This window comes from Vicugna pacos, chromosome 31 (genome assembly GCF_048564905.1).
Source record: "Vicugna pacos chromosome 31, VicPac4, whole genome shotgun sequence".
NCBI lineage: Eukaryota > Metazoa > Chordata > Mammalia > Artiodactyla > Camelidae > Vicugna > Vicugna pacos.
The window spans coordinates 11,404,494-11,417,416 of NC_133017.1; the positions used below are offsets into that span (position 1 = coordinate 11,404,494).

The window sequence follows — 12,923 nt, forward strand, 5'->3', positions numbered from 1 at the left end:
AAGTGGACGTCTGTCCACCAGTCACTGAAATGAGCTTCTGCAGATCCAGACCTTCGCTCACCAGCAAGTGGCAGTGTTCACAGGTGACAATGACAATTCCTGACTATTGCTTTGCTTACAACCAGGACCCAGGGGTCTGCTGATGGGAAGTGGTCCCCAACCTGCCGATCTTGAAGGAAGAGGCAGCTGGACACCATGGGGGCAGCACTGGCTTTGGGGTCAGAAACGCAGATTCCAACTCCGGCTCGGCCTTTCAGGGCCGCTCTCGAGGTCCCTCCAAGAAAGAAGTTTCCTCTCTGAGTAGCTGGGTCCAGGCCACCAACAACGCACATGCCCTAGTGGTCAATGTGGGTCAAAGTTCAAGGACGTGGTGGGACCCCCCTCCTCTCCGTTTCCTGCAACCAGCCGAGAAGTGCCCAGGTGACAAGATCCAGGAGGTCCCACCCCGGCTGAAGGCTGCGGGCGGCTGCCTGGAGGACGCTCTGCCTGGAGCCTGTGGTCCTGCCAGGAAGGGGCCCTTTCCTTTCCGCCTGTCCTGCATGTGTGCGTCTCCCCCACGTGCCCAGGGCAGAACAGGGAGGCCAGGACAGCCTCTGGGTCCTCTGAGCAAGCCCCACTCCACACCCCCTGAGCCAGCATCATTTCCTTCTCAACGTCTCATTTCCAGCAGACGCACATGCAGGCCTGAGCCCCAGCCTCTCTCATCTGTCCTGTGAACTGAACTCAGACGTGGGGACACTGGCCGGTGAGGGGACAGCGTGAGGGGCTGCTGGTCTCGCCCCCTGGGGCCAGCGGGGCCACCAACCCCAGCGAGCAGCACCAGCGTGGGCACACAGCCGCGTCTGCGCGATGACGGGGGTGTTTTGCCTCTTTTCAGTAATGAGCAGGAAGCAGAAATACTGACATGAGTGACTGAAAAAAACACGGGCAGCAGAATTCAATAAAAGTAAGAAGGTGGAAAGCGCTGAGTTTTTGGTCTCAGCTGGACACTCACTGGAATTAAAGCAGTTGATTCTGGGAACAGCTACGAAGAAACGAAAAGACTTAGAGTGTATTTACACACGCTAGAAAGAGATGCTCAGACAATGATGTCTAGAGGAAAGATGTAGTTAAGAATTTGGTTGTTAAAAAAAGCCTCTCTGGGAATGGAATGTCTCTCACGAACGGCAGGTAAACTGTTCCACCTCTGACTTGAGAAGAGACACCTACACAAGCTCCCTGACTCAGCAGGAACTACGGAAGGCCTGCGCCCCGGGGACTGAGCTGTGACACGGAGTTATAGCCAGAGACGTCCCGGGGCCTTTCCCGCATCGTGGAGCGGAGAAGCTCAGTCACAGTCGTTAGGGTTCCTGAGACTGCGGTCGGAAACCGCCTCACCGTCTTCGTTCTGCCGTCACCTGGCCCTGCGGACGGGCGGTGACGGGCCTCGGCGAGGGTTACACAAGTGAGAAAACATTGTGCTTCCCCCACCCCGAGAACAGGACGGTACCGATGGAGAGAGCTGGGCTCCTGACATGAGAGCGTCCTCCTCTGTGGGCGCTGTGAGAGTTTGATCCCAGCCTACGTCCTGAGCTCCTGCCAACTCTGGGGCTATGCGTCCACCTCACAAACCCCCAGGCCTGGCAGGCCCGTGCCCGACAACGGACTAACTACGTGCTGGCTACTCTGAGAACCTGACATCCTTAATTTTGCTTAAGTACACACACACACACACGCACGCACACACTGCACACACACGCATGCATGCACTGCACACGTGTGCACGCACGCACTGCACACACACATGCATGCACACACACACGCACACACACAATACACACACGGGTGCGCACACACTACACACACGCACGCACACGCACGCACATTTTTGTCTTAGTGATGGTCACACATTTTTGGAACGCAATCTGATTTTCAGTTGGCCGCGGGCTGCATCTGGCCTTCACTGACCTGGCTGCCCCGTGACTCTGGTACCCAAACACCTCTCCCTCTCAGGGACAACTCGCCACCTGTCTCTGAGTCCTCCTGCCATAGGCAGAAGACGTAGGACGAAGACCTCACGCCCTCCCTCACAGGATCAGCCAGGAAGACGCACTGCTGTGAACGGTCGGAGTGAGGCGCAAAGCCAGCTTTGCTCCTAATGTTGGCTAGCAGACATTTTAACTGTTCCTTGTGACACGCACGGGACAAAGTGCTCGTAACTCCGTTCTGCACAAAAGATTAAAAACTCTCACTTCATGAAAAAGGTGGTAGAAATAAGGATCATTTCTGATTCCACTGGTGGCACCGAAGACCCAAAATCCACACCAGGAAAAGCAGGGCTCCCTTTCCGCCATGCTGCCCACACTAATGTGCCAGAGCTCGAAGCCTGGGGAAAGGTTTCAAATTTTAAAGAGGGTGCTTGCCAGGCTGACGGAAATACAGAGGTTCCTGGGATCTTTCCACTTAAACTGAACATATTAAACCCAAGGCATTTCTGCCAGCCGACCAGGGACTCCGGGACGCAGACATCTCCCGGGAGGGCAGGCGACAGGTCTGCTTCTAATTAGGTTTTCATTCAACGGAACTGGCACAGGAGACCCAGTGAAATAAACCACCCTCTTGCTGCACATGCAGGCTTTCTTATATAATCCCAGGACCCAATGGTGGAAGGTGAATTACATTTGGTGCTTGCACGCTCTCCTGTGACCCGTCCCGTCCACGTGCCCTAGAGCGTGCCCGCAGCTAAAGAGCGATTGGCCATTTACTGTGTTGCGTGGTTTTCAGCCCAAGAGTGTGGAAATGCAGCCAGCTCTGTGCCTTACCCACTAATGAATGTTTCTAAGATCAGAAAAGTCAGTCTTTTTCCCTTAAGAAATCAAGTTAGGATTTTTCCATGCAAAGTATCCACCTGGAAATGAAAGTACCATTGGGCTGTGAGTGTACAGGGAAAGGAAGGAAGGGAGGGAGGAAAGAAGAAAGGGAGGAAAGGAGGGAGGGAAGAAGGGAGGGAGCGAAGGAGGGAGGAAGGAAGGGAGGGAAGAAGGGAAGAAGGGAGGAAGGGAGGAAAGGAGGGAGGGAGGAAGGGAGGGAGTAAGGAAGGGAGGGAAGGAGGGAGGAAGGGACAGAAGGAGAGGGGAAGGAAGGAAGGAAGGAAGGGAGGGAGGAAGGAAGGAGACAGTCTTTTCTGCAGATGAGCAGGCAGGAAGATTAGGCAAACTGCTCTGGTCAAAACAGCCACGGCGAACAGAACCTTCCAGTAAAGGCCACCTGACTGTACCTTCTCCCCAGAGGCACCCGTGTGACTTGTCCTGCACCAAACAGCTGTTCTACCGAGGAAGCTGTCACTGTTCTGTAAACATTTTTCTAAAAAAACCTCCAAACTTTAACCTCTAAGCAGAATTTACAAACTTCCATTTAAACCTAAGAACACACTTAACTTTGGAAAGCTCTCCAGAGTCTACGCCAAGCTCAGGGCTAACCCTGCGTTAACATATATCCCACCTTGTTTCAAAGCCGGTTTTCAATTATTTATGAACTGTATCAAGATAAAATAAATGGAAAATTTTAAAAATGAAGAAAATGTGACTGGATGGAGCCAACATCTTGACTAACACTCGGAGAGGTCCTTGCTGGAGGGGGACAAATGCTGGGCTGGAAGGGCTCCAGCAGAGGCGACGTATATAAAACCCACAAGCTACAAAACAAGCCAGTGTGCAGAGGCCTCCCCACGCCAGGTACAGACAGCGGAGGGGAGCATCACAACGGCCAGACCCCAGGCTGTCTGCGGGGGAACCGGCGGACACACCACACCTGCTGCAGCTGCCCCCCACCCCGAGTTGCGCACATCACCACTGGTCACCACCGGCTCCCAGCAGATACGACTCGTCTTGGTTTACAGGCGGGGGCACAGCGGCTCAGAGTGAGTGACTTTCATGGCCACACAACAAAAGAGGGGCTGAGCTAGGCTTCCAACCACGTCTGCGCCCCCGTCACCCTGTTTTCTCTGACAGCATCGCCAGCAGGTGGGGTTCTGTAAAGCCACCTACAGGGGTGGGGCCCACGGGCAGAGGGACTCAGCGCTCTGTCCTCTCCCCATCTGGCTGGGCACGGGAACAAGCAGCCTGAGGGTACAAGGCTCGGGCCAGAGAGAGGCTGGCTCCTCGCAGGTCACGTGCAAGTCCAGGAAACAGGGCTTCGCCCACACCTCTGTCTCCCACTCCCAGGGCTGCGCCCGCCTGCTTCTTCCCTTTCACCGTGTTCTCAGAGTTCTTCTTTGTCTCAGTCTCCTGGGCTGCCCTCTCCCTTCCCACGAATTTCCCTGTCAGGATGTTTTACAGCCACCAGCGTTGAGACTCTGTCTGCAGGCGCCAGGAGTCTGCGGGCCTGCAGGCAGCCCGCCTTCGCGGACCGAGAGCCGAGCAGGAGCCGAGAGGAACTGGACGTGGAGCCCGGGATCCACGTGCCGCGGGACCCAGAGCGAGCCACGCAGCACCTGGGTCCCAGTGCCCTCGGGACTTTGATAAACGCGTCCTCGTAAGGAATGAGGCCAGTCTAGAAGGCCCACGGAAGCAACGGTTGAGCTGTTAGGAAATCAGGCTGAACCTGAACGGAAGGTAGAGGTGCTCCCCAGGGCCCCCAGTGACCTCACTGGTAAAAGATAAGTGCTGACTTCCCACTGAGACTAAGAGAGCAGAGGATGAAGACAGAGCCCCGCAGGGCCCCGAAGACGTCACTGTGCCCGCGGGCTGAGGCCTGTACTCACCCCAAGTGCGGCCGGGTAGGGGCCCTCCGACGGGAACGTGAACGCGGGGCCGGCCGTCACCGGGCTGCTCGGGGGCGGGGTCACAATCAGCCCGGTGGTGCTTATGTGAACCTGCCAAGGAAGCGGAGACGGGTTACCAGCTGAACATACGAAATCCGCGGCTTCTATTATTGGGGAGGCAGGGTGCCTTTCAGGCTACTGAGCCCCAGTTTACTGGGGACCTAATTCGTGTCAGACACCGGGAGCCGCTGGATAAACACTGGTCACGACAGCGTCTCACGTCCAGAACTCCCGACGGCCGCTGCCTCATGTGGGTGCTGCCCGGAGCCTACCCGGCCTCTCGGGTGGTCACCGCTGGGGGACGGCCCCCGACATGGCCCTGAGGGTCCTGGGCAGGTGGGCGGTGCTGAATACTCACCTGTCGACACCACGTTAGAGCCGTGGGAAACCCTAAGGTGCCGTGCTGATTTCAGCGTCACCTTGCATGACCTGTCCGAGGGGAAGTGGGGGGGACGCATAATGACAACGCGGCTGCCCAGACGTGCCGCGAGCAGGCAGTTACTCACAAAACCTCTGAAAGAACGATGTCGAGCCAAAGTTGCTATTTCCAAAGGTGTCTCATCCCCAACACCACCCGAGACTGATTCACGAGAAAGAAACCGGTTATCCAGTCATGTCACTGCTTGCGTTCGGTTCCCAGATCAATGTCACCCCCAAGGCTCACCAGGGTGACTGCAGGAAGCGGGGGGTAGGGGGGTCTGGCACAAACAGGGTGTCTGACTCCACTATTACAGGAATGTGGCCACGCCCTTGTTTCCCCAGGAAACAATCACACACCAACGGCTTTCCTAACAAAAATTCACTAATCCCAAACAGTCTCCTCAACTCCGATAATTAGGAACAAGGTCATCAGCACAAAGAAAGGCTCGGAGATTAGCTCTCTAGGGCCTGAAGGAACCTCCTCTTCCCGCTGGGCAGCACCCGCGGGCCCAGTCCCACCGGCATCACGGCACACGGCCCATTTTCACAAGCGAACCCGAGGAATGTGGAGCCCACGTCCTCTCAGCCACACCTGCCTCTGTGAGCCCGCAGCCCGAGCGGACCCAGGCCGCGGCCTGCAGCAGAGGCGCTGGGGCGGCCGCCCCCAACCCTGCTCTGCTCCCCCTTCCAAGGCTGGTCCCAGGCTCAGCGGCTGCTGCTCTCAGCAGAAGCTTATCTTCCTTTTCAAGAAAACACCAAGGTAAACGTTGCTAGATCCCAAAATGGAAAATACGGTCCAGAGACCCCGCTTCCCGTTAGGGGAACAAGCATCTTTCCAGCGTCCGGCCAGCCGGCACTTGGACGTCTTCCGTCCAGACATGCCAGGGTCACCTCCCGTCCGGGGCTCCGGCCTGCACCATGTCTATTGCCCGCTCTCCTCCCCGCACACCTTTCAGGTGACTCACTCCCTCAACAGATTCTTGTGCTCACTGCATGTCTGACTCTCGAGAACATCGGCGAACAGAGCTTGCTGCCCCTCCCACTCGTGTGTGTGTGTCTAAGGGTGCATGTGTGGATCTGTCTGTGTGTGTATTCATGTGTCTATCCGTGTGTCTGCGTCCATGTCTCTCTGTGTGTACCCATGTGTTCACGTGTGTATCTGTGTTTATCCATGTCCATATATCTGTGTCTGTGTGTATCCACATGTATCCGTGTGTGCATGTGGGACCCTACATCCCCGGAGGACCAGGCACCACGGCCTGACCACCTACAAACACGGACGAGCCACAATCCCCCCGAGGAAGCACACGGTGCAGCTGGGTCTGCAGGTCTGGGTCTGAGAGCAGGTCCTCTCCACGTCAACTGGCGAGACACGAGGAACAGCCCTGCACCCCACACGTTCACTCCACCGCCCAGAACAGGCTTGAGTTCAACTGGGCAAGCCGACCGAGGGCTGCATGTGAGCTTGTTTCTTTTTTCTTTTTTAAGGGAAAACAATTTATTGTTATGTGTTTTTAAAAACCATGCTGTGGAGCAGAATGTAAAACTGCATGATTTTTAAATGAACCCCAAGACCTGAAGGCAGCCCCCCCACTTGGCCAGGCTGTGGGCCTGGCTCTGCGGTCTCTGGGGAGAGGCACCTCTGCTGGCGGGCCTGGCTCCGTCTGCGCCCGGAACTCAGGCCTCACCAACACCTGGGGACACGGCGTCCAGGAGGGTCTCCGACAGGGCACACAACACGTTTGCCAAGTGAATCTCGAACGTTCCTAGTCACCTCCCGTCTTACTAACTCACGAAAGACGTAGCTGTTTCTTAAGGCACACTTCTCCGAAGTCCTGACGAACCAATGAGCTTTGAAAGTGCTAGGCCAACTTCTAATTCTTTTTTAATACATTTTTATTTTTCTTTAAATGATCAACTGCCTTTTTTTTTAATGGAGGTCCTGGGGACTGAACCCCGGACCTCGTGCATGCTGAGCACATGCTCCACCCCTGAGCTCCTCCCTCCCCCACCCCCACCTCCATTTAAATTTGAGTGTTTCTTCCTGTCTCTTTCCTGTAACTCTGGCCGGAAGGCTAAGTGCCAGGGGAAGTTAGGCAGATGCAAACTGCATGTTCCAACCACAGCTCGGTCCCTTTGGACGGAGGTGAAGTCTCAGCAGGTGGGAAGGTTCTGGAAAGCCGAGGTGGCTGGGGACGTCACCAGCTTCACTTAGGTGGTCTTGTCATTTCTGCTCCCCCTTTTGGAAGTGACCGCAGGGTCCTGGGTGGACACCCTCGAGCTGCCTGACCCCAGCCAGGGATGCACTATCCCCAGCAGGTGACCTGGGCGGTCCCGGGGGGGGCGGGGGGTACCCGAGATGGGAGTACCCGAGACAGGAGTACCTGAGACGGGGCATACCTGAGATGGGGAGTACCTGAGACAGGGGTACCTGAGACGGGGGTACCTGAGATGGGGCATACTCGAGACGGGGGTACCTGAGATGGGGCGTACCTGAGACGGGGGTACCTGAGACGGGGCGTATTGGAGACGGGGGCACCTGAGACGGGGGTACCTGAGACGGGGCGTACCTGAGACGGGGCGTACCCGAGACGGGGGGTACCTGAGACGGGGGTACCTGAGAAGGGGCGTACCTGAGATGGGGCGTACCTGAGACGGGGGTACCTGAGACGGGGGCACCTGAGACGGGGTGTACCTGAGATGGGGAGTACCTGAGACGGGGGTACCTGAGACGGGGGCACCTGAGACAGGGGTACCTGAGACGGGGGTACCTGAGATGTGGCGTACCTGAGACGGGGCGTACCTGAGACGGGGGGTACCTGAGACGGGGCGTACCCGAGACGGGGCGTACCCGAGACAGGGGTACCCGAGACGGGGATACCTGAGACGGGGGTACCTGAGACGGGGGATACCTGAGACGGGGGCACCTGAGACGGAGGTACCTGAGACGGGGGTACCTGAGATGGGGCGTACCTGAGACGGGGGATACCTGAGACGGGGGCACCTGAGACGGAGGTACCTGAGATGGGGGTACCTGAGATGGGGCGTACCTGAGACGGGGCACTGCACGAGAGCCCGGCCAGCTCGCCGATGCGCGCAGCGGCTGCAGGGTTGCTGGAGCTGATGAGGACCGGGGGGCTGATGTCCATGGAGTGGCGCTGCTGCCCGGCGTGTGTGGACTTGCCTGCCGTGGTCAGCGACGTGAACGAGTGGCGCTTCCGTGTGTTCTTCTTAGCGTCTGGCTGCTTTGGGGCGGTGGCTGAGGGACCCTCTCCGGCCCCCATGCCCGGCCCGGGGGGCTGGTCCCATTCGATCAGCTGCTTGGCCGCCGAGTTAAACTGCGAACCGACAGAGGACAGGAGGAGTGAGAGGGCAGTGGGCGTCCGCTCTCAGCGCGCTGAGCCCAAAGCTGGGTGGCGCCGTGTCCCCGTCTGCACATGCAGGTGCCGCTCCTCCCACGGGGGTGCCCCCCTCCACCCAGGCGGCGCTGCGCCCACACCACAGACACGTGTTAAATCAGGGCAGACGGCTCCAGGGCCACACCGACAAGGTCAAGAACAGTCCCCTCGAGAATCGTCAGAACAGCTCGTGTCAAACTTTGCCAGGAGCCAACGGAGACGTGCTTCCGCCCACTGCCGAGTTGCAGAGTGAGGGGAAGGGGGCGCTGCCTGCCGGGGGCCTCCGCTCGGAGCACCGCGGGGCCTGCAGTGCCCACCTGGGCGGGTCCAGGGAACAAATCCACGCAGAGTGCCTCACGCTCTTGCGCAGGCACCACCTCTGCCCCCTGGGCCCCGCAGAGCCTCACACCCACACCGGGGGAACTCCTGATGGATCCTTGTCATGTCTGTGTCCGTTATTTCCTTGTGCTCACATTCTGAATTAGGACGGGTGAGACACGAAATCCAAGTCCTGCTGGCAGGTTAGCCTGGTCTGTCTGAAAAGTCGTTGGAGTGTAAAGTTAGGGCACAGGGGTTTGGCAAAAGCTGTGCACACAAGACGGGGAAGCAACCTCAATGTCCACTGACAGATGACTGGGTAAAAAGCTGTGGTGTATCTGTACAATGGAATACTACTCAGCCATTAAAAAAATTAAATGATGCCGTTTGCAGCCACATGGATGGACCTGGAGACCATCATTCTAAGCGAAGTAAGGCAGAGAAATAAAAAAAAATATAATATCACTTATATGTGGAATCCTTAAAAAAAAGACACAAATGAACTTATTTACAAGAGAAATAGACTCACATAGAAAACAAACTCATGGTTACCAGGGACGAAAGGGGGTGGGGAGGGATAAACTGGGAGTTCGAGATTTCCAGATACTAAGCACTACATATAAAATACATCAGCAGATTTCTACTGCAGAGCACAGGGAACTATATTCAGTATCCTGTAGTAACCTCTAATGAAAAAGAACATGAAAAGGAATGTATATGTGTACGTATGACTGAAACACAACGCTGCACACCAGAAATGGACGCAACACTGTAAACCGACTTCAGTTAAACAAAAAAGCAGCAGCAGCTTGCCTGGGACTGGGAACCAGCAAGAAAGGGGAGAGAGCCGGCTCCTGTTTTCCCTGAGACAAAGCAGGGCGTTTCCACACAGCCTCCCTGACACGCAGCCGCACAGGGACTCACCTGGATGTTCCAACAATGGGACACGCTGAGTACAGGCAGCCTCTTGGGAAACACGGAGGAGACAAGCAGTGAGCCCCCACGGGGAGCGTGGGGGACACCAAGGACGGCAGAGCGCTCCCCACGCCAGCCCTCGCCTCTGCGACCAGCGCTCCTCCCACCCGGCCCGGTCAGCCAGGCCTCCTCGCCCCGCGGACGCCGCCGCCGCCTGGGAGAAGGGCGATCCCGGCGGCGACACTTCAGGACGTGGACCAGCTCTGGCACAAGGGGCTCAGGAAGCTTGCTGGCGGCGGCCCTGTGGCCGGTGCTTCCAGACGACAGTGAAGTGACAAGTGAGGCCCTGGGGCCCCTCGGGGACGCCACCTGGCCTGCTGGTCTCTACTCGTAAGTAAGTGCTGCTTTCAAACACGCGCCTACCCCTCCCGCAGATTCCAAGGATCTTCCCAAGGGAAAACTTTCGAGACTTAGGGGCGTGATGCCCCAGGAACATCCAGCAACACCCCAGCGCAGCCGGGGCCGTGGCTCTGCCGTGAGAGACACAGGCGTGACCGCCCTCCACGGGTGGCCGGGCGGTGCACCATCACAGCCCGTGGCCGGGAGACCCAGAGTTCACAGATCCTGCCTGCTCCCGGCCACCCCGCCCTCTGAGGGGTCCCAGGAGAATCGAATGCCCAAGGTGGCAAAGCCACGTTTTGTTTTCATGGCGGGAGTGGCCCAGGCCTTGGGACAGAGCTCAGGAAACCGCAGCAGACCGTGTGGTGCTGGGGTCCTTCTCCCTGCGCAGGCTGGGGACGAGGGGCCTGGAACAGAGCTGATGGAACAGCTCCTCCATCCCTCACCTCACACGGAGCACCCAGCCAGATGGCAAGCCAGCTCCCGCGATGCCAGGGGACTGGTCTGGGCTGCCCCCTTCCAGGGCAAGCGCACCGGGACCCCAGGGCCCAGACCCTCAAAGGCACGACCTTGCCAGAGCACTGGACTCGGACCGTCAGCTCGGCCCTAGTGGGTACTGAGTAAGAACCAGGGAAGGAGGTGAGACATCCTCCCCGTGGAGGCCAAAAATATGAGGAGAAAACTGTTCCATTGACTTGCCATTAGGAGAAAACGAACACTGGGGTCAAACCGCAGGCTCCTTAGCAGCTTCTGCTTTGAAATAGTCTGAAACGTTACGGCTGTCACGCTCCCACCAGCCCATCCAGGTACAGTGACCGCCGTGCTCACAGTGCAGGGTTCCACACGCTGAGCTCCGTACAACACCTGACAAGTCAAGCAGGGCTCCCTGTGTTTCCTGCTGTTTTTCTCAACAGGAAGCTACTCTCCTCGTGCCCTTTTCTGTTCTTAAGTGTTCCATGGAAGTAAGTGTACGCTGGGCACCTGTTATGTGCAGCCATCGTGCCATGTGCTGGGGCTCTTCGATGCAGAGAAACCGTCCCCGACCCAGAGGAGCTCAGACAGACATGCAACAGGCAAGAACTCCCCGTGATCTCCCACATCCGGCTTCTGGCACTCTGTGTGATTTCTGAGACTGATCCATGTTGCTTCTCGAATCGGCCATTCTCCTCTGTACATTTCCGTGTGACCCAGCCCCGGTGGGGCGGGTGGGCAGGAGTGGAGAGAGAGCCCCCACCCCCAGCATAAGATGTGAGCAGAGGCTGCTTGGGGACGGCGAGCAGGAAGGAGGCTCCAGCCTGAAGGCCAAGGCCGGGGGGCGGCCACAGCGGCACCTCTGGACCAGCGGAGTCTGATCGCCGTGTGCAGGAGATAGCCCGGGGCTGACCTAGGACTGGGCCGGATCGGTTCCCTGCGCTCACTGGATCCACCGGGACCCGAGGTTTCCTGTGTGTTTCTTTCTATCGGGTACTTGCTCACCAAATGCACACCACAAGCAAGAAACGTCTGTAAACCCAAAGGACGCATTCCAGCACCACATTTTATCGTCAAGGACCTCACTGCCAGATGTGGGAATGCAATGGAAGAAATACACATGCATCTCAGGAGGTTAAGAAAACGGAGTTGCCATTAAATTCTACATAAAAATGTGTTGATGGCACAGGACACACTGCCAGAAATTCCACGTTGATGTGTAATCAGTTAATAAACTGGTGAATGAGAATTCCTCCCCACCCCGGAGCCCAGAGTGGGTGTGTGTTGGGGGTGGTGGGTACTGGGGGGGATCAGAACGGGAGAAGGACACACGGGGACTCTGCAAGTGTGCCCAGGACACCATCCTTCCTGCCTGCAGAGAAACGTCCTCTCCGCACACGTGACGCCTGTCACCAGGGGCGACCGCTCCACCCCCACTTCCCAACACTCTTCCCGCGACACGTCTGCTTCACTGCAGGGAGCAGGTTCTGTGGGTTTAGTAACCCAGATGCTTCTCGCTGCCACGTCACAGACACACACGTGCGACGCTAGCAGCCCCTTTCAGGACACGAGGCCGGACTCAATTCTTGCTTAATTAAAATGAACCCACTCTGCTTCTTAAAAAGCCTTACTATCAAATTTAGGATGTAAATAGTTATATAATAAAAATGTCAAATAATAAAACCTCAGCCCTTCAAATATTGTAGTTTTAACTGCAGTTTCTCACTTGCCTTATAAAAGGCAACCTCAGGTGAAACTGCTGAATTTCAATACTTGAAACTGCTAAATAGTTCATCACTTCTGGATATTACCCTCTGAGGTGTCAGAGCCTGAAAAGTGGTCATTGTTCTAGATGAAAAATCAGAGCGTCCTGGACACTGCATAAGCGCAGCCTGGCGGTAACAGGGAGTCTGCAGCCACCCCAGGAAGGCTCCGTCCTCCCATGCGCTCTGGGGCTCCGGTGGCCAGGGTCTGGGCCTGCATGGGATGCTGGACAAAGATCCCATTCGCTTCTCAACAGCTGGCTCTGTGTCCCTAAACAAGATGCTCAACTTGTTCAAAAAATAGAAAAATAATTAACTAAATTATGGTTTCGCTCTGAGAATGTTAATTACGCAGAGCGATAAAAATGGATGTTTAGCTAAACTCCAGTAAGGCAGGGAAAGGCGGACTCGTGCGTGTTGTCTCCTTAGAGCATGGGG

The 12,923-nt window shown here is 56.7% G+C and overlaps 1 protein-coding gene across 3 annotated transcripts in view; it reads right to left on the bottom strand.

The window, feature by feature from the left end:
• SH3RF1 (SH3 domain containing ring finger 1) overlaps nucleotides 1-12,923 on the bottom strand; it is a 106,965-nt gene that overhangs the window by 21,602 nt on the left and 72,440 nt on the right. For all 3 annotated transcript variants that reach the window (XM_072952442.1, XM_072952440.1, XM_072952441.1), the window contains 2 exons: nucleotides 8,272-8,559; nucleotides 4,742-4,852 (listed from right to left, as the gene is read on the bottom strand). In XM_072952442.1, the coding sequence (XP_072808543.1) occupies nucleotides 4,742-4,852; nucleotides 8,272-8,559 (399 nt within the window). The remainder of the gene's footprint in view (nucleotides 1-4,741; nucleotides 4,853-8,271; nucleotides 8,560-12,923) is intronic.